The sequence below is a fragment of the Apteryx rowi genome, unplaced genomic scaffold (assembly GCF_003343035.1).
Source record: "Apteryx rowi isolate R43461 unplaced genomic scaffold, aptRow1 scaffold_549, whole genome shotgun sequence".
Taxonomy (NCBI): Eukaryota; Metazoa; Chordata; class Aves; order Apterygiformes; family Apterygidae; genus Apteryx; species Apteryx rowi.
Genome location: NW_020450815.1, coordinates 309,075 through 331,553, shown reverse-complemented (window position 1 = coordinate 331,553; position 22,479 = coordinate 309,075). Strand labels below are relative to the sequence as shown.

Below are 22,479 nucleotides of genomic sequence, written 5' to 3'. Positions count from 1 at the left end.
GCTGTAGGTGCAACACAGAGAAACAAACAAAAATCAAATATGACAAAAAACCACTGTCCTTCTCCTTGTCATCCCACTACTTAACATCAAAGGAGAAAATAAGTCACTAGAAGTTTTGACTTCCCAGCCAGAATGCCACCTCTTAAAAGCGGATGGACTCCCTGTTTTCCAAATCCCACTGCTCAGTCTGCCGATAGCCTCTCCAATGCAGATGCTCATGCTCCCCAAGTCTCCTCTGCTCTCAACCAACATGCACCCACTGTTTGGCCAATCTTACCTAGCAGCAGCAATCTACACAACAGCACTGTGTGTTGAGCAGCTCAACACAAGGCAGCGGTGGGAAGAACAACTGCCTTCCCACTGCTTAAACAATGTCACTGCTTGGCTCAACATTTATTAGTCAGAACTAACCAGAGAAGGAAGCCAACGACCACCAAGTAGAGCAGCGAAGTAGTGAATCAGGCTCCACAGTTTCATCTCTGCRGTGCTATTATCAAAGTAAAAGTCAAGTAAATAAATGTTCGGTGCATGAACTTCAGCGTGCAGACATTGTGCTTTGCAGGCATAGGTTATATTTACACTTGAGCAGAAGGAAATCAACCAACTTTCTCAAAAAAGAGAACAAAAATCCTCAGAGTACCCTGTGCCCCAATTTCACAAGGAAACCTAACTGTCATGGAGCAAGATCAAACAAACTTTCCTGAAAGTGCCAGAAAAGTACATAGAAAGGTGTGCAGGTGTTGAGGATTCCTCAGGACAGGGGAACGTCTATGAGGGGGACAGCAAGAGAATGCTGCTCAAAGAAAATTCCTCATCTTCACGAGGGTTTGAACTTGGCTTGAAGAGGGACGAGCACATAAGTGAGATTAAAACACTAATCTTGTAAAAAGGTGGTATCAGGAAAGAACAAAATTACAACCACCACTAAAGAGGAATTGGGAGTTGGAACACAAAGGTCATCTTCAAACGTTTGGAGACAGGTAGACAGACATCCAGAGAAAGATAACAAAAGCAATAACAGTTTGCACTGGTGATACCAGGGAAAATAAAGTTTTAGATATTATCATAGAACTGGTAGGGGTCTAGGCTGGCACAGCTCTCAAAGGATGAAAAGATTAAAAAAAGATGCATAGCAAAACTAAGTGTATGTACTCAATTTGAAGTTCAGGAGGAAGTGAGAGGCATAACTAGTCAACATTTTCTGATGAAAGCAGAAAAGAACAAGGGAAATTCAAATAACCTAGTCAGAGGGAACAAGTGGATATGGCTTTCTATTTGGACAGAAAAATGTACAACAAATAAGATCCAGTGATATCAGGGCAAATTAAGTACTAGATATTTTTGCAATCAAGGACTTTATTTTACACCATGATATAAATTCAGTGGTGTTTTGGACATCTCTTTTAGATTTCATCTTGCCTGATATGAAGGAACAAGTCAAAGCTGTAAAAGTGATGGTTACATTCAGATAAAAGTGATTAATAAAAACATTAAGAACTATGATTCAAAGAAAGAAAGAATGGAATGAGAGCTTCCAAACAACACTCTTGAAGAGCGTTACAACCAACTCAGAGCAGAGAAATAAATTTCAGTGGAGAACAACAAATTCTATCCTGTGGACTACAGAACCTTATAGCAACCTTGCGCTACTTAAAGGATTTATGAGGCAACTAAGCCTTTTATACTAATTAAAAAAAAAAAAAGATCACTGTAGAGTGACTAGTTACCTAACTTCACTGGAAAACTGCAAGTGCATTCAAAAATTCAGGAAAAGAGTGAAAGATTAAGAACAATTAAGTAAGCAAGGACAGGAAAGTTGGCTCTTAGTGAAGATATCAAGTATACTAAGATCAAAAGACAACTACCTTGACACAGACAAGAAAGGAAGGAGGACATAGAGCAGAACTCTATTATAGCAGTACTGGACATCTTTAGGAACCTCAAATCCTACAAAATGGAAAAATACTAAGTAAGCAGGGATAAAACCAAAAGGAATTGCACAGGTATGTAGGATTAAACATCAGAAAGACTTAGGCATAAAATGACTTACAACTATCAGTAGACAAAAGCAATAAGAAAAAGTCCTACAACAATTTAATGAATGAACAGTTAAACACAGTACAGATCTCTTATTTAGCAGGAGATAGAAATCACTACTGATGAAAAAAGCTAAAGCATCCAATACCTTTTGCATCACTACTCAGTAAGGCTTGATTATAACTGGATAGTTAACAGAATAGATGAGGGGAGAGAAACACATGCCAAAAGAGAAAAAAGATTATATTAAAAAGTTACAGATATTCAGGAAAATGCAGCTGCATGAAGCTTATCACTATAATCTGCAAAGCAATAGCTGGAAAAAAAAAAAGTTGTACAATTAGCAATAGGTTTGGAGGTTTTTTTGGTTTTTTGTTTTTTAAAGCACTGGGGACTAGTAGGGGTGGGACAACAGCAAACATAGGCATGCCTATCTGGAAAAAGATGGGCTCACAGGATTATAGACCAGTCAGCCTAATTTTGGCACCAGAAACAACTACTAATCAATACATAAAACACTCAAAACAGTAATAAGCCAGTGCGAGCTGAACAAGACTAAACCACAAACAAATCTAATTGGCCAAGCTGATGAATTCTAAACATTAGCTACCAATATGTCTTGAGTTTGGAAGTGCTATTTTCCACACTGACGCTCAAATCTTTTGTTAGTAAATGCTTGTACTATCTTAAAACCAGGATAACTAAGCATATGTCCCACATACATAAGGAAAATTTTTCACATTGTTTTAATCTAGTAAGTCAAAAATGATGTAGAGAAAATAGCATAGAACGCTGTTTTTAAAGATTTTTTTTATTGGTTAGAAATTTAGAAGCTACAGCCAAGAATTATTATTTTCTGATTTTTCACAAAACATCTTACCAATGTGAAGTCCCTACCTCTCTTTCCCTTTCGTTCTTTGATAGCTGCATCTGTTTTAACATCTGAGATCGCTGCTCCATCACAAGCGTCTTCTCATATGTGAATGCAGAAATATCATTTTCAAACTGCAAAAGTGATTAGCATTAGAAACATTAGAAGTCTTTTGACTAAACAAGAATAACATTTGGACAGTGTCCTGCATTCATTCACAGTCTGCATTCATTTATGGCACCAAAGCGATCCCAAGCCTATATTTGTCTGATTATTTCAGCCTTTTTAAGTCTTCATCTTCAAACAGCATTCTGCTACTACACCAACATTGATGCGATATCAGCTAAACTCAAGGTACTTGGAACAGACTTTTCTTTGGTCTGTTCCAAACCAGATGCAGAAATGGGAAAGGGACAAAGGCCTTCATCTAAACCATCTGCATTGCTGGCTCCTGTGCATGTGTGCGCTTGTGTCTTTAAAAACAGTCTAGAGTGACAAAATAACACATTGTCCTTTCACCAATAGGAAAGGTTCACCAATAAAAGCATTTATGAAGAAATTCCTGCTTATATTCTCACCTAAATAGTAAAAGCTAAAATACAGTGGTAGCCAGCTATAGCAAAGTCATCTGTGTTGTCAATGACGCTTAGTTTCTCTGTCCTTTGGAAGATTGTCAGGGTTAGATACAGTCTGCATAAGCATCAACTGTGCTTCCTAAATTAACTTCTTCCTTAAAACCCAACTGAGCCTAGACCTCTCTTGTGGCACTCCGCCTATCTTTTTCTTTCACCTGCACATGCCATGGCTTTCAGACATATATGTAAGTGATTCTTCAAACAATCTTTTGCTTTATGGCTGATTAGCACGATAAATCTTTGAGAAGTCAGTTGGCTCATAAGCTCTTTGAGTTCCTGGAAGGAACAAAACCTCAGTCTCTTCATCCCACTTTGGAACGAGCTTCAAAAAGATGCTTAGTCTTACTTCGGATATCATGCTAGTCACCTTGTGAGAGCCAGAAAGGAAGTTTTCCCTTCATTACCAAACGGGCCTGGATAGACTACCACTTTATCCCTCTTTTCAGCAGTTTAGGCCAGTTAACAAAAAAGTTGTAAAATTCACTTTGTACCCCTATTCTAGATGGAATAAATTCATCCAAGAGGATTTCATTCACTTGGAATTATAACTGAAGAATTCACTAATGTATTACTTAATAAGCCTGTGGCTTGATTATACAGCATTACTAGCACTGTCTTTCCTTATTTCTAGAGGAAATCATATGGCATATAATTCTATCCTAAAAAATTTAAGCAAAACCAAGTAAATAAGATCTTCCAAGCAGGAGAAAGATAACTCTACATACATAATTTTAGACTCATAAGGCTAGTCTTTTAATATGAACTGAAGGAAAATTTGGGAAATAGTATTCACTCACCTGTTTGTATGCAATCTTATAGGCTACTCCAAAGGATCCTTCTATGCATTACACAACATATGCAGCCTTCCCAAGCTGCTGAATGGATAACTATAAAAATGGTACTGTAGAAGGCATCTTTCTACATCCTTCGCTTTATCTGAGACAGCAGAATCTGTGGCTATGTTTTCCTGCTGTTCAGTGTAAAAGGGAGTGGCAACGCCAAGATATGTGACATAGTTAATTCAGGAAGAAAAAAGCCTGAATTTTTAGCAGGCAGGCACTGAAATGAAAAATGATTATCTAGTAATCCCTGGCATCCAGCATGAGGAAGGGCCAGAACTGAACATGTCCCCCTTTCCAACTGCAGTCTGAACATCTCTCTCTAGAATAAGGAATCCCTAAGCCCACATGGAAATATCTATATGGACTAGTCCTCATAGATAAAGTAGGATTAATACCCGAATATTATTCAAAACTACCCAACATACCATTAAATCTACTACCACATACACTAGCATTGTGACACAGTTGAGATAACATTGCTCTTAAAACCTTTTCTTTTTCTTGGTGTGTACATGGGGAAACTACATTTATCCTTTTTGAAACTAATAGTGTTAGTCCAAATATAAAACTGAAGATTGTAGCCTGATCTAGTTTTCCAAGTTTAGTCTCAGTTAAAAAAACAAAAAATGCAGTAACGTACCATTTCAACAACTTCCACTTCAGCATTCAGTCGAAGGTGATACAAGAACATCTGTAGATCCTTCTTCATTTGAATGCTATTATCATCCATTTGAGCTACAGTGAAGATACGCATTTTACATTTTCTCCAAACCTATGAAAGAGATTATTTAGTAACTTATAACACGATCGCTGTTCACCATACGTAACTATCAACATGATAAGTATTTTGAACTATTAGTTCAAGTAAATGAAATCCCAGCCATTTTCTGTTGTCCTTGCCTTGTGCTGTCGAAGAAGAAAAGGCAACAACATCAGCATGCCACCATCATGAACAATCCACCATACATCTATGTTTCCATCAGTAAAACGTTCTTGATTTGTTGGAAACAAGTCAATGTTTTTAGCAACCAACAGAGCTTGCTGAGCTGCTGTTGTTTCTCGTACAGTGTCTGCAACAGAAAACAAGACATTAGATGAAGAGCTTCTGGTTTTCATTCAGTTTTTGTTTGTTAAAAAATAGTAATAAAAAGTTTAAAAACTCAAATCCTCCCAGATTCTGCCTTGGTGAAAGAGGGCATCTTGGGTTTAATGACTAACCTGCTTAGGAAAACAAGAGAAGTAACAGTTAAAGATGCTTTTTAAACAAACAGGAACATAAAATTAAATGACAAAAAGTAAGATGGTAGGAAGTAGAGGGAAGCTAAGAACAATAAGAAAAATAGTGTGGCCTGTACAGATTAGAAATAGAAGATTGCTCAACAATTACATAATCCCAGTATTCGGGGCAGTGGGGAGAGAAGAGAGAATATTATGCACAGTAGACAGAACAGTCTTGTTCTGCATCTGTAAAAAAAAAAAAAAAAAAAAGAAGACAAGCGACATTTCAATTGTGTATGAGGGTGGATGAAGAGATCCTAATTAAACTGTTAGGGATAAAGACTTAGAAATCACAGATATAAGTGGTTTATACCTACAACACTTCTCTGAAAAGATGACCAGCTCATTAATACTTATTTGCAATAATCTTGGAATACTCAAAAGCTTAGAATGAAATTATTATTCCAAAGTTTTTCAGACAAAGTCAAGTGAAAGATAGGATAACCTCAGCAATTACCTGCAACCAACTATGTTGAGGGGGGGGGGGGGGGGAAATGGAGAGAAAAGCAATTAAATACTATAACAAGCTACCAAAAAAATGATTTTGACTCTTCAAAAGATTTGGGGCAGGGAGGGAACCACACCCTCATCAGGAATGGATGTCTTTCTGAAAGATACGTTTTAGTGCAACATAAGATTATGGCGCCCAGTACAAGGAGAACAGAACAACTGATGTTACCAGCTTCATATTGTTTAGCTTGTAATAGCTGCAGGTTTATAGAAAATGATCACAATATTTGGAAGCAAAACTAACAAAAACAGATGGTGGCTTAATTTTGTTTTCTGCAGGATGACAGAATAGTTAAGATTAACTGAAGTGGCCCAAAACCGGGTCAAAACTGCAGAACTGAAGTCCGAGAAAAGAGTAATCGCCCATGTAGATGCCTTGAAAAAAAAAAAAAAAAAAAAAGAGAGACCAGGCTGAGAAAATCCACTCCTTATGAAATCAGACAAAGTGAGGCAAGAAGTGGGGGGAAAAAAAAAACTAAAATGGATGTTCAGCATCACATATACCCAACACAGCAAATACATTGGTTACATAGCTGTCTTACAATTGCATAATATATACATACCAACAAAATTCTTCCAAGAGAAATAGTTTTCTGTCTGCTTCCATGACTGTGGCCATGCCATCAGGACTGTATTGTGCTTCATTCCGCCTAGACCAGCTGATTGAATCAAATGGGATATTCCATCTCTGCAACTTGGAGATACCACAATCTGGCAAAATCCTTTAGTCTTTTCTATTCCCATTAATGCTTTAACATTCTGTTAGAAAGGAAGATTACACATGGACAAATACAGTCAACACTGATAATAAGTATCACAGGGAACAGCAGCACTAAATTAAAAACATTAAATACAATGTGCAACCAACATCAAGAAACCACTCTAATTCCAGAGGCACAGACATAATTCTTTGATAACTGTAAAAAACAAAAACAAAAAACCCACACAACCCACAGAGTGTGTTTTTAATCACATCAGATATGCAGTCCTTTATTCCCAAAGGAGAATGAACAAGATATGAATAAGATCACATTGACAAAGATGAAGAAAGCAGCACTGCTTCAGGGAAGGCACAGATAAAGCATTGCTGACTGATAAAGCACCACCTGTTTGTAATGACAATATTTGCTGAAAGAGTTGGTCCTTCACTCTTCCCTCCCCTTCCAATTCCAAAGAGGGGTGCCAAGAACTTTTGAAGGCTTGCGAAAGCTCCTAAAAGAATTTTGATACTAATAGGCTAATTCTCAATTAACTCCATTGCATTGAAAAATAAGATTTGCAGATGTTCATTAGAATCATTGGCTGAATAATGATAGGAGGAACGTCTTCATTGAATACTGACAAACACAAGAGATACTTGTTTATGTGTTTGTTTTATTACAATAATTTAAAAGCATCATTCAAAAGGAGAAAGTATTTAAGGGCAATAGGGAACATCAGTTTGGGCATTTCCCACTTTTTGATTGCATGACTTCAAAATGTGTCTCCCTCTGAACTTCTAAATATCTATTTTCTAAAAATAACTTAGAATTTTGGTGCTTTCCTCCAACCCTGATACCATGCTGACCTCCCACATGACTCATCAAAAAGGATGGGATTTTTAGACTCAAACTAACCTTCAACTACAGAGAACACAGTAGTAATGCATTCTTATTTTCTTTGAGCTGAAACAGCCTGTAAAGTGGACAGAATCACCAAGTTTGTTCATCGGCTTCATAGCTGTGTCAAAAAGGAAGAGGACATCGAGGACTGAAGCATGATCAATTCTATGAGTTTTGCCAGTTTCTGGAGGTGCAGCTCATTCTGCCCACAACCTTCTGGGACAAGTTATTCCTAAACTGGTGGCCTCTTGTGCCTGTTCTCCTCTTACCAGGCCTCGTAATTTCTGGCCCCCTTTTTATGCCCAGATTCACACCTGCAAAAACTCGTAACTCTGCCACACTGCACTAAAGGTCTTGCCAGCAACTAAAAGCCAGGCAAGGAGAACGCCGCCAAGCAAAGCAAGACAATTCTTTGGTCTCAGCTCCAGTGTCTGACAGCACAAAGAAGTGCAACTTCAAGTCCCATCAAAATCCTGCAAGGGCAGATTGACTGGCTTGGTTTCACATCAACAATTCTGTTCAATAAGAGGAAGGAGGGGTGGGGGAGGGGAAATCAGAATTTGGTAGCAAAGTTAACTGAGTATGCAGACAGTATCTTCAAGGCCATATCAGTTGGCTAAACAGACCTTTTTTTTCTTTCTTTCTTTTTAAAGATGGGAGAAACCTTGATTTCCCACAGGTCTCCTTTTGGAAGCACCATTTTCTAGTTGAAATTTTCCAAAACCAGCCAGCCCTTCAGACAATCTTAAGTCCAGCTTTATCTCTGTTTTAAAAGCAATGGTTTCCTTGATCTTGATACCAGAAGGACTGACTTTCTGGAGAATACAGGGATTAGATCTCCCTTAAATTTATTCTTATTCCATCTCTCAGAGCTGTGGCTGACTTCTAGTAGAGCTAACTAGAGGTCACATTTCAAACCCTCAGGTGTAAACAGTTTCTGATTAAAGGTTTTCTCTGCTTTATTTGCTGACCTGCTGATCATGTTCTTGCTTTTGTTTTCCAGCCACACAAGCTGTTGACACTAATAGCTCAACAATGATTATTTTAACACTATATTACCATGAGACTTTTTCACCATGTTTTCAAGCTAACTGCTCTTCTGGAGCCTTTATCTTGTGAAATTGGTTAGGCCACCTAAGCTTCATACTTTGCTATCCTAACCACCACAAAGGACAAGTCTGAGTACCAAGAGAGAGGAAAACAGTAAAAGAGAAAAGGAGGTAAAGGGCAGTTAGCTTTGGTGATTCAATTCTTCACATCTCCAACGCTCATCTATTTTAAATATGCCAGGCCTGAATAAGTCACAGGGGAGTCTTTACAAAGAATTTAAGCAGCCTTGGATCAAAATAGTAAACATTTCAACCAATACTCATGTCAACAATCTTGAGCACACTAACCATTTATGGAAGATATAACTGCAATCAAAGCTTTCTTTTAGAATAAAGTTATACTAGTTTTCTACAGGCAATAGATTTTTCAACAGTATTCAAAATACAGTAAACGTGGTATTTTCTACCAAAGTTTCACCACTCTGTAAAGCTAGAAGTAGGAGACCTTGCAAAGATCAGCAAGTTTAATTCTCTATAATGGAGTTACCCCTATACTGGAGTAAATGAAAAAGTCATTTAGGACAGAACGAAAAGGGAAACTTGTTTTACACTGAAAGCCCAAGTTCTGAGTTCAAACACTTTCAGGGGCTTCCCACAAGCACACTACTAATTCAGTTGTGTTTGCTATACAGTTAGCTGTCATCTTAAGTTACATGACATCTTACTAGTTTTTTCTACTTCATTCTACCTTCTCTGGCTATATGGGGGCAAGTTGGAAGAAAAACAAATTTGAGAATCTCAAGAGAAAGAATGCTTTTTATAGTTAAGGCAACAGATTAGGATTCAGGGAAAGACAGCTCCTAACCCTGGCTCTGGTACACATTTCTACGGCAATGCAGAAAACAATATTAAGTACATATCCAGAGAATGAATTCATGTCAAACACATCAGGATTTATTAAATTAACAAATTGCCTTATAAAGAACACTTATTACAAAACAAAACAAGAAACTATTGCTCAGCTTTTTGAAGACTAATGTGACTGTGAGCACAGGGCCCTCAATACTGAAAGTTTAAGAAACATCAACGTGTTTCATGCTACCGGAAACTTTCATAAAAATTTTTGCTGTAGCACAGCAGCCTGTTTTATAGATATAAGTATAATCCTTGATTGTGTTGATAGTCAAAATGTGTGTCTTATTCCATGCTTTACAGCAGTCTATTCTATTTCAAAATATCAGGTATCCAGATTTAACATTTAAATATCAATGAAAATTACAGGCATTTCTAAGCTGTAAGCTTTTACATACCTCTTCAGCTTTCTGGGTTTCTGCACATTTATCCAAGTAGCTTCCCTGAAGTACAGATCCCACAATAGTTAACCCTTTACCAGCCTTCAACTGAGAGGTGAAAGAAAGCAATCTAGGATGCTTCACCAACTGTTCAGAATCCAGATTTAACAAGACCAAGACTTGAGGTCTGGAGGAAAAAAAGAAGAGAAAAATCCCCCACACATATACAGGCAAGTATAAATATGTAGACACAGAAGCAGGAAAACTGAAAAGTTAAAACACATAACAACACACATTAAATACTTGATTCAATGGCAAAGGCTCTCAAGAGGTCATCTAGTACAACCTGCTGCTTGAAGCAGGATAAACACTGAATTCAGGCCAGGTTGTCTAGGGCTTTGTCCAATTGGATCACAGAACTCTCCAAGGACAGATTCTACAACCTCTCCCAATGCTTAATTATCCTCATGACAGTTTTTTCCCTTTTATCACTTTGCTTCATTCTCCCACCATGCACTACTGTAAGAAGTCTCCTTCTGTCTTCTCAGTAACCTCCTTTTAGGTACTGGAGGTTTATTAGCTAGTTTATAATCAGTTTTTATGTTCCCCTTAAGCCGTCTCTTCTCAAAGCTGAAAAGCCTAGCTCCCTCAGCCTCTCCTTAAAGGAGATGTGCTCCAGCGTATCTGGAAATGTCCCCAACCATCTTTGAGGTGCTCTGCCAAATTCGCTCCGGTTTATTGATGCCTTTCCTGTACTGGGGTGCCGGATGTGTTCTAATGAGTGCTGAATGAAGAGGAATTATTACTTCCTTCAATATACTGCCTACACTCCTGTTGATAGAGGCCAGCATGCCGGTAGCCTTTGCCACTGTCAGGGCACACTGCTGTCTTATGTTTGGCTTAGTATCCACCAGGAACCACAGGTCCTTTTCATCAGAGCTGCCTCCCAGCCTGTACCATTGCAGTGGATTAGTGTGTTCCAGGTACTGGACTTTGCATTTGTCCTTCTGTATTTTCATAAGGATAGTGAGACTCTCGTAACTGCTATTGTGAATCTAAAAATCTATAAATAATCAAAATTAAAGTTCTTCTCCATTTTAGAAAACTGTCATCACCACCTGCCTTCAAGTTTCAGTTTATTTGCCTGTAGAAGTCTGACACAATCCTAGCAAATTTGCTAACTGAGCTTAACTAACATCACAGTAAAATAATAAAATAGCAACAGCATGCCCAGGTTACAATGTTATTTTAATGGTAAAGCTCACCTTAGCTATTAACTCTTCTAGCAGTATTCCTAATAGATTTACATATTTCTATAATGGTGTGAACTTGAAAGACATAGGACTCTTACCTCCAGTTCTTGGTGTGAGGCTGACCATCTTCAACACGAAGCAAAGCATAGCGAGCTGCATTCAAAGACAGGCCTCGGATCCCATCACCCCATTCTTTTTCCGCTCTTGGGGGTGCAGGAAAAGAGATCCCATTAACAGGTGTAGTTTGTTTATACAAATTAAGTACATTTTCTTATGTGAGGGATAAAGATTATCAACAACAAACTTCTTTATGTGAAAAAGACAAAAAACCTCATCTTAGATTTAAACCATGAATGAAGGCTGATTTGAAACAGTTTCAGTTCCTTTCAAGAGATCTGCTCATTTAGTACTAATATTATGTTCTACTTTATTCATATTTCATAATTTTTCTGTAGTCATGACAGTTACTTGAACAAATGAAATTTGACTTTCTATGGATTTGTGTCCTGTGTTTTCCTCCCTCACCATTATACCATTCTCTACTTTCTTTCCTTGCCAACTCCTCCCCCAAGCACCCTCAAAGCTTTACACCTTCCCTCCTGACTGCTATGAATCTCTCTACACTTTCCACTCCTCTTTCTCCCAGTACAAAGTTATACTGTATACTATGTGGCCAATCAGATATAATAGAGAATGGCCGAACTCATGTTGTAGGGGTTTTTTTTTGTTTCTTTTTTCTCCTCTCTCTTCTAGAGAATGTTACTTTAGGTTGGTCTCCCCCACCTCTCCCTCCATCCTCGGTCTCCCCTGTCTCTCCCTCCATCCCCCTCTGCATTCCGGTCTCCCCTTCCTTCCCAACCCATCTCTCATTTCCCCACATGAATTTTGACTGAACTTTGTTACCTCTAGCCCTCTTTCAGACTTTGGATGAAATAAGCCAAGCTGTATTCCAAAGTTATTAAAGAATAAGGTGGATGTTAAAAAACAGCCACTGACAGATAGTCATGTTTAATTGTCCAAATATTAAAATAAAAATTGAGATTCTTATGGAGAAAGCATCTTTTACAGTTTTACGTCTTTTTTTGCGCTTAGCCAAGTCAGCCCCTGCACTCAAAGTAAGGAGATGAGAAGTCGAGATTCTGCAAAAAAGAATCTCTTTTACAGGGTAGATGTGATGGCCAAGTTCCAACATTCATAGCATGTGCACAATTATATGCACATCCAAATTCTTATGTGTATTCCTATATACATACACAGAACTGTATCATGTGATTAGACTTCCTCACTAAAACAGGCAAGAGAATTTCCCTGCACTGAAGCCAGTAACTGGAGCTGTATTAGAAAATACAATCCAGGAAAGCATCTAGTCTGCAGATGGAGATATTAAATGATGGTGAATCCACAGTGTGGAGTAGTTTATGCCACATTAGTTAAGTTACAGCTTAAGCACAGAATTAAAGACCTGTGCTTAATTACTTATCTGAACAGCTTGCCTGTCTTCAATTTCCTGCTCCTAGTTCATACCATTTTTCCGACTAGAATAATTTTAGCATTGGGTATCTTTTCTAGCAAGGAAAAACATATACCCTATTAATCAAAAGTCAACCCTAGATGTTCTTTTTGATTAACTGAACATGCTAGGTCTCCTACTGTATGGCATTTCTTACAGGTGTGATTCATGTGTTATATGCATTTGACAATGGACACATACAAAGAGTATTTTGCAACTTAAAGATCATCTGGCTTGCAGAAAAAAAGATGATTTTCAGTGGGTGCTCTAGATTATTCAGTATGACTCATGCTAAAAAGTGCAAAAGTTCATGCAAAAGTGGAGTTTTAGTGCTCTGACACAAGTAAAGTTTTGTAATAGTTTCTTCCTAAAATAAAGGGGGGATGTTTCTGAACACTGAAGTACCAAAACCTTTATAGCCCAAAACTTTACACAATAACCTGTGTTCAGGTAAGATTTCCCAGCCTTATTGGTTGTTATTTTTATCAGTTCTGGCTGTCGGGGATTTTGGAACAGGACTTCCAAAGAAATCAGAAACCACAAGCATATAATCCTTAGGAATAGAGATTGGATCTTACCTTGTTTCAGACAATACTTATTTCTATTACTTCAATTGCATCTATTTTATATAAAAATGCTTTTTGCTCAATATTAAAGATATTAAATATAAAATAAATATTTGGTCTTACCCTCTATATTCTATGTATTTGTAAATACATCCTGCGATTAGCATGGCAATCAAAGCATAGTACCAAGAGCAAATGAACATCAAGGCAAGACATAAACTCATCCCCAGGAATGAAAGAGTCCTAAAAGAAACCATTTTTTTCCATTTTTTAAATATGCATGCAAATATTCTACAAAGTCACTTTCTTATTTAAGACAGCTCCCAGAAAGGCCTCTCCTACCTTCAAAGGCCATTTTTATAGCTAATCTATAAATAAAAATACATTGTTCCAACTTCAGTATGTGAAGAGTTGCATTCTGAACCCTTTTATGTGAAATAAATAATACAACTGAATTAGATATAACAGATTTACTACGTTTGCCAGTTCTGAGACTCTACCAAGTATCCTCCAAGTAGGATCAATTTCAAAACAGGTTTCCATCACTTACCATTGATTAGAATTTAAGCTTAAAATTTCTCAAACAATACACAAGATTAAACTCAACCCATGAATTATGTTTTCCACTTACATAGGAGACATACAAAAATGTAAGAACACACACAGATAATAGGATAAGAGAACACAGAGAAAGTCTTTTAAAGGCTTTTAAAAAAGAATCATAGTGCACTGAAAACAATAACAGAAGCATTTCCAGGTTAAAGTTTACATGCCTGTTTTGCCCACACTCTCAGTCAGATGGATGTAAGCCAGCTCAGAACTGGACATTTTTGTGACTACATATAGTGGCATACTACACACCAAGTTTCTTTTCACCATTTCTAGATCACAGCTGGCCTTCACTGTACTGAAAGAGCATAGGCAAAGTCAAGTTTTGTTTCACTCTTAATTTGCTTCTTTAGTATCATGGAAGAACTGAGCCCAAATGCATCCAGTTTTTCTTCAAAGAAATGCTATATAGTTATTCTGAGGACCTCACACTGTAACTATTTATATTTATACATACACACACATACATATATATACATGCACACACACACACATTTCAAACATTCAATAAAACCAAAGAACTCTCAGTCTTATTTTGAGGTGGTTGAACTCTTAAGCCAATTCCCAAGTATCCACTCGTCTGCTTCAATTACCAAAGAGCAAATGCAATGCTCAAAGCTCAACATAATTTAAAACTAGTATGTGATCACATAATTAAAGAGCTAACTGATGTACAGAAAAAATCTCGTATTTAATAAACAAGCTTGTATTTTTCTATACACCAATTCCTGCACACTTGAAAGGAGGGAAAAAAAATTAACCTTCAGAAACATTTTTACCAATTCTCTTTATCTATATATAAAAGACAAATACCATTACATTTCAGCTTCATTCACCCATATTCAGGAGATCTCTTGGCTTATGAGCAATATTAAGCATCACCTTGCAAGCCCCTTCCCACCCCCACATGTGTTTTCTTATTCAAAACTATTACCAGCTCTGTGTCAAACATATGAAAGCAAATGTTGCTGTTAAAGTATTCAGTACATGAACCACCTTCTAACTCGTTCAAGTCAGAAAGGAGATTTTGCTTTGTTACTGCAATGCAATTAACTAGCCAAGGCTGCATAATTGGCTTTAACACTTCTGAATGAAAGAATATGCCCTACCAATGGTAATATTTGAAACGAGGTCTCCAGTTGGGAGTCCGTAAGAGAGTCTGCACTGCACAAGCCAGATTTACAAACATATAGCACATAAGGAAAAACCTGTCAAGAAAAAGAAATACAAAACAATTTTTCAGACAGGAAATGAACTAGACAGACTTTCATTAAAAGACTTAAATGCAATCCATAAAAGGGTGGAAACTTTCATATGGTGTCCGTATTAGCCAACAGAACACAAGATCTAGGTTAAATTAATGCTTCTAGAATATTAAACTGTCTCAAAACATGGTACTAGAATAACACCAAGTCTCAATCAAAGATTTCAGAGAAAACCTAAGAAGTGATTATCATTGAATAACGTTGACATTTATCACAAGACATCTTATTTTCAACCTAACTCAAGCCAGAACCAAATACTGAATATAGCAGTGAAATACCCGTTAACGCTCGCACACATTTGTTGATAGACTGGTACTACAACAACCCTTGCTTCTTTAGGCATCACACCAGTTTCTTCACAGAAACTATTCAATAGTATCCAGTTACTACTTTTCAAAAGAGACAGTCCTGTATCCTTTAAGCTTAACCCACATTCTTCCTGGTGCATGCATGACTCTGAAGCTAACTGAAGTAAAGGCTGTCCCAATCATGAGCTCCAAAGAAAGCTATAGGACTGCAGCCAGGCAATTTCCATTTATTATCCACCAGTTTTTGTAACAAAATCTTTTTTTTTTTTCCTCTATAGATTGAGGAATCTATGAGATTGAAATAAGACTGAAAAATGCATGATAAGTTTTACTCTTTTCAAAGAGCAGAAATGACACCATGGGAAAACAACTTTCATATCTAAAATCAGTTTAAAATCCAAATTGATTAAAGTTGGCTGAATGTCAGATGCTATACACTATTTCATACAGCATTAATTTTTAAGGGCCATTTAAGTATTAATGACTTTTATAAGTGTAAATTATACACTTATAAGTTTATGCCTAATTGAAATATGTTAATGCTATTTTATATTAAGCATGAACCCAAAGCATTGTTTTTTTTTCCAGATTAAAAGGACAAACCTAGCATGTATTATCTCAAAGAGAAAAATCATTACCTAGTTAATATATCATTTATCTTAAAGGAAGGTGAAATACATGCATACTTACATTGAAAGAATTGGTGCTACACTGTCCAAAGAGGCTATCAGAATTCCTATCTCACAGATACCAGCAGTGAGGAGTAGAGCCCAAGTTGGTTCTCCATTTGCTTTTCCATGACCAAATACCTAGTTCAATTCAAACAAATGGTAAAAATAGGGAAAGCTGTTCAATATACAGTTGTGAAACATCATGCAGATTGTGAACTAACTACCTGGAATCAAATATAGTCATTTATTAGAAAGGGGAGGTAAAGAATCTATAAAAAGAAAAGAGTATATATGAACTTGGAGAAAAAAATGCATTTCCAATATGAGAAGTGTTTACTTAAATAAGAAACTACTATATAACATTAAAGTGATGCTGCAATGGCTGTTCAAACAAAATCAAACAAAAAAAAAAGTCCATATGCATCAGAAATTTATACTTAGTCATCTATGAAATGCTAATGTAGTTGAGGGCTTTTTTTGGTAAGAAAAAATAAGCATCAACTGAGTAGTTATGAATGTCATATTGATGTTTGATGAGAACTTTAAAAAGCCTAGTAACCTGTGCAGAGCCCTGCCAAAAACCATTCAGCATGTGATTTCTTTTGCTGACAGCAGACTGCTTGTGCCCAAAGCCAGAGAGTGAATTTCAATCACAAGCTGTACTGAGTGAAGAGAAATGGGAAAAATCCTCACCTAGAGTTTCAGCAGTATTTACTCTCCACACAACTATAAAGACTAAATCGTCTTTCCCATTTTCCATAATTGCTTCCTTTCCAAAAGTCTCATTCATTCTCCATACCACCTCATTCATTCTCTATGCCACCTTCTCTTCCCTCAGCTTCCTCTCATCCAATAGTCTTTTATATTAAAAAGCCTTTTTTTTGGTCATGTTTAAAAGCAAAAGAACTTTACATTGAAGAAGTCATACTCTTGCACCTATATTAATCTCCTTGCATTCCCTTGACTATCCATGCAAAAGCTGTATAATGCCAAAACTAAGAACMTTGCAAGTTTTAGACTACTCTTCAAACATCCTCCATTCCTCCTTAATTTTCTCTTTCATTCTCTTCCCAAACTATATAGACTTCTGCTCTCCCTTCAAATCTATCCATCTGCCTGTAAATTGATGGAATCACACTGTCACTCACTAAATACCACCCTTTTACTTCAGGCAAAAATGAAATTTTTCGTTTCTCTCTTAATACAACCCAGCACTTAAGAGTTATGGCATTACATCTCCCCTCCCACTCAAGGGAAACTCCAGTATGATTCCCTCCCACCTCCCCAGTATAATTAGTATATTTACTTCCAATTACAGGCATAGCTGCAGTCTTGCACAGCTCTCCACTGTGAAATAGAGAAGCAGCATGTTTCTTAGTCCTGCATATCCTCATCATCTTTCCCCATCCCTGGCAGGAGATGCTCCAAAACCAAGGGAACGGTGATATAACCTGTTCTCAATTAACAAGGCGCATTGGCACCTTGTGTATGGGGAAAGCTTACACAAGTCAACCTAACCAAGGAACCAGGCCAGGCTGCTGTTTTATAATTAGTCCTCTGTTGGTGCTGGAAAGCATACCAATCCTTTTTCTTCTTTTTATTATTATTAGTTTTGCCTATTAAAGATGGATCATGGATATCTCTGGCTAGAATCTTGACAAGTTCAGCCCATTTAATTTAGGCATCAAAATTAGGATATGAACCTCCCCAAAGCATATATACAAAACCAAGAGGTGCTCCAAATCATCCTCATGACAATCTCCATACACGAAAGCCTATTCTTCTAAATTAGTTTTCAGCCCTTGTCACCTTCAGTGTCTCTGCTATCTGCAATTTCATTCCAATCCTAAGTTTGAGAAATGTCTCTTAATTCTGTTCCCAAAATATTCACAGCTACTCAGACATAGTCCAGGTGTTTATATTTGAACCTGTTCTTGATAGGTTATCATTGTGCTGTGCAACTGTCAGCTTTTCTTAGCATTTTGAGGTAGTCATTCAATAAGTTCCAAACTTCACTACAAGAGTCAGGGAACTTTAGAGCAGTCTTCAAGTTCAGAGACATAGGATGGTATTACACTGTTGCATCTTTCTTCACCTCAACTTACAAAGATGAATTCAAATTAGAACTGTAGCTCTATGACAGGAAAGGTTAAGTATTCATGGAGTTCCATAACAAGATCAAAACAACTCAGTTCAAACTGTCAACACAGCCTGGAGTCAAGAAGTTCAGCTGCCAGCTGTTTCCTAGCTTGTTCATTTCCATCTATAGGAGAATTTACAACCATCTTTATTTTCAGTTTTGAATCTCTAACTTTGATATGTAAGAATAAAGATAATTAAATTTCAAAGAAATGCACAAGTTCAGGCTTTGCCCTGCAATAACTTGATCCATTTTGTACACATCAGAACAGAGCTCCAGATCTTTCTCGCAGTTCTACAGGGATAGCAGAAATAATGCCTCATTTTTGTCAAAATGTAAAACACATCTGAAGTACTGAAAAGAGGGAGAAAAAAACAAACAGAAGAACCCACCACACACACTCACTTGAATAAATGGTACAATGCCATCTCTTGCAATGGCCTGCAACAGCCGGGGTGCACCAGTGAGGCTCTGAAGACCAGCACCACATGTAGAAAAGAATGAGCCGATTACAATAACCCATGGAGAAGGCCAGGCCAGCGTACCAACCACTAGATTTCCATTAACTGCTTCTCCAAACCTTAGGAAAGGGAAAAAAAAAAATCCACAGAAGTTATAAAAAGCAATAAGTACTAAAAGAGCTTCTAACTTCTACTATAGCATCAACATCCACATCTCTATCTTTTTGGTTAACAGCACTATGCAACAATAAACACCACATCACAGCACATGCTACAGGATTTCCCAGCAAACCAACTTATCTTTATTATGCTTTTTAAAGAAAACTTATCATAACTGCTGTCTTGTCAAGTATCTTGCCAGACTTCACAGAATTAACAGCACTAGCAAAATATTTACATATAGATTCTTCAGATCCTTGTGAATACTAGGAAGCAGGCTTCAAAGGTCTGTTGTACAAGCCTGTCATAGAGGTATACCCTGGAGATTTGCAAAAATAAAAGATTACCCTTTCCTTTTAATACAGTGACACTGACACAGGGACAAGGAAATACAGAGAAGCTGCTAGACACAGCCGTTCCAGGCTATCCACATGCCTCCAACTGTCATGCCGCCTGATGCATTGTAGAAGAATGACTATCTGGCAACCAGGAGAAGTCAGTGCTGTTTTATGAAAGCACCTTGTCCTGAGTGCCCACTTCAATGTCACTGTTTTTTAGATCACCAATTTTATGTTCATTTATGAATATTCCAGGTAAAGTATGAAAAGGTTCTGCTCTTTTTTTCTTAACTGATGTTTTCAGTTTTAAAAAGCAAGCAAACTTTTTGTGTTCATCTTAATTTTGTTAAGAAACAGCTAAAATCAGTTTAGTAAAGTCAGTGCTGTGGTAGCCTATAATTTTTTCAGATGTTTTCAGGCTTTTGAAAATAAGAGGCTCTTAACTGAGAAAATTAAATACTTCATCTTTTTTTGGACTCGCTATTGATGGTGACAAACATAGCAACCAGGTTAATACAATAGGCCAGTGTTCAAAATCTTGCGCGTGCCTAAAGCTTGGATGTACGGCTACGTACTATTTTCAGTAGATAAGGAGAGGAAAAACACCCTTCAACTTATAGGAAAGACATGCCATGCTGCTCTGATGACATACAGCTGCACCCTCATTCTTAAGTGAAATTTCAATACCTTGTGTGCAATTAAAACATGTTATAGGAAGAGCTTGAAAGCTGAAAGACTTCAAACAGTGAAAGACAAGCTATTTTTTCCCTAGGGCAGATATTAGGACACTCCCTACTGAAAAAAAAGACAGTCTGAAACAACAGACCAAAGCCCATAAATTTTACTAGTACCCTGGATTTCAGCCAGGCAAGAACTGGCAGCAGTGAAAGGGGGAGAATACAGGTGCAGTGCTCTTGCTCCAATGCGGCCTGCTCTAGAGACAGATCACCTGCATTCAGTGCTTGCAAAAAATTGTTTTTCCAGCAAGTCTCCAATAAGTTATTTTGAGATATGCAAGTTTACACGAATTAGTGCAGAGCTAATACGTAATTCAGAATTCACTTTCTGTACTTTTTCAGCATCAACTTGAATCGGTATACTTACTACAAAGAAAAATAACTCAGAAATTGTCACTGATGCAGCAATACCATTTTGAAGTAAAACTGATCCTCTGCCCCTCATTGCATTAATTTTGATTGGAATACAGATTTTAACTGTTTAAGGGTTTAGCTTCCACACTAGAAGATTTTTGGGGGGGGGGCCTCCAAAATAAATTGTCTGAGAATCCTCTCTGTCAGCTTTCAAATACCACCACAATGCAATAATCTGCCAAACTCATGCCTTAGTCAGCAGGAAAGAGAACCAGACACTGGCAGGGAAACAAGAGCGAAGCCTGCCCACACATTCCCATAGCACCCAAAGCAGCTCAGCCTCTCGACAGCCAAAGTTATCAAAGTCTGGAGATTCTATACGTGCTCATTCCCATTATATTTATAGTATGCTTATCTCTAACTTCATACTTTGTCTTGTATATCTTCAGGAAATTACATGGGTGAAAGCTAAACTGACAGGAATCTTGATCTACAAGTGATATTTTAAAACAACATCATCATCATCACCAAGGATGCAGTAGAAACAAGCCTGATGGTGTTACAGTCTTCCTGATGAGCTCTCCTGCTCATGCAGCTGCCAAAGCCCTTCCTCTGCCTTTGCTCCCCAGGAGCATGTTGCCTCTCCTGAAGGGCATACCTCCCTCTCCGCCCCACCCCACCCTGGGGGGCTTCAGAAACACTAGGCATGCTTGTCTCTCCCCGGGACATTTTATTAGGGACAATTCTGCCCAACACATGGGTAGCTCAGATTCTGCTTCTAGCTGTGAAAGGGATGCAGTCTACCAACTTGGCCGCTTCACCAACAATTTCAGTTTGAGATGAGCTTTCCCTCCAGTCTCACCTCAGAAAAAAAAATTGAGTCATTACTGAAACACAGTCACATAAAACAGAAACATATGAGCACATGAAACACATGAGAAACATGAGCATACACGCTCCAAGTTAAATACAACTTACTTATCTCTTAATATCACACCTTCTATACAGGCACCAAACAGTACTATGCAGGAGAGATCTATTGTTGAGACTGAAGGAAGATTACACTATATATGAATAAATAAGTAAACATATTTTATTATATACAGTTTTCAAATATACTCACACCTTCATCTATATACAGAGATGATATAAAATTTTTCACATAGGGAAGAAATCAAAGTTCCCACAATAACCAATTTTTTTTGTTTTTAAGTTTTTTCCTATTACAGTTTTTTAGCTAATTTTTGCTATGACAGCATTTGTTCCACGATTCATTTCCAAGATATTGAAAGTTACCAGCTCATTCACTGTGCAACAGAACATGTATTTTCTCATACAAATAAGCATTTGCTTCTTCTAGGTATTGAAAGATTAACGGTTTCTATTGCTGGTAGTTTGCTTTAAGATTGTCACTGGTTATACTGAGTGTGATAAAGCAATCTGCCAATTGAAACATGATACCAAAAATCCTCTGTGTCACTTAACTAAAACCACCAATTGTTACTTGGAATTTGAAGCATTAGTAGAAATAAATAAATAAATAAATAAATGAGACTTATTTCAGTTTAGGTTCAGCTAATACTATACCCAGGCAACTCAAATGACTTTTCAATGAAATAACTATACTGGTCTGTAGCAACATGCACAAGAGGCAGGAAAAAAAAAAAATTAAGTTACAATATAAAGGATACAAATAAAAGATGTAGTTGCAATAGCCAAAATAGTTCCAGTAGGAATAGATTTCTGAGCATCCTTAAGATCTCCAGATCTGTTTGAACCTGCCATAATACCTTAAAAAAATTGAAAAAGACCAAATTTATATGTCAAAAAAAAAAATTAACTATAAGTCTGATTAAACACACAATTCCCACTGTAGCAGGCTATAGAAGTCTACCAAATTTCTACATAGATCCTCAATTTATACTTTTATTTGATTGATAAGTTTGGGTTTCCACCCCACCACAGAGTAAAAATTCAGAAGGCTCAGAAGAAA

The 22,479-nt window shown here is 37.2% G+C and overlaps 1 protein-coding gene across 1 annotated transcript in view; it reads right to left on the bottom strand.

Annotated features, from left to right (window-relative positions):
• The window catches only part of LOC112973470 (solute carrier family 12 member 7-like), a 74,347-nt gene that overhangs the window by 7,902 nt on the left and 43,966 nt on the right, over positions 1 to 22,479 (bottom strand). The window contains exons 10-21 of the mRNA XM_026081393.1: positions 22,178 to 22,276; positions 21,465 to 21,522; positions 18,843 to 19,017; positions 16,317 to 16,435; positions 15,163 to 15,261; positions 13,568 to 13,687; positions 11,467 to 11,571; positions 10,134 to 10,302; positions 6,737 to 6,932; positions 5,286 to 5,455; positions 5,026 to 5,157; positions 2,935 to 3,042 (exon numbers count right to left, since the gene is read on the bottom strand). Coding sequence (XP_025937178.1) covers positions 2,935 to 3,042; positions 5,026 to 5,157; positions 5,286 to 5,455; positions 6,737 to 6,932; positions 10,134 to 10,302; positions 11,467 to 11,571; positions 13,568 to 13,687; positions 15,163 to 15,261; positions 16,317 to 16,435; positions 18,843 to 19,017; positions 21,465 to 21,522; positions 22,178 to 22,276 — 1,550 coding nt within the window. The remainder of the gene's footprint in view (positions 1 to 2,934; positions 3,043 to 5,025; positions 5,158 to 5,285; positions 5,456 to 6,736; positions 6,933 to 10,133; positions 10,303 to 11,466; positions 11,572 to 13,567; positions 13,688 to 15,162; positions 15,262 to 16,316; positions 16,436 to 18,842; positions 19,018 to 21,464; positions 21,523 to 22,177; positions 22,277 to 22,479) is intronic.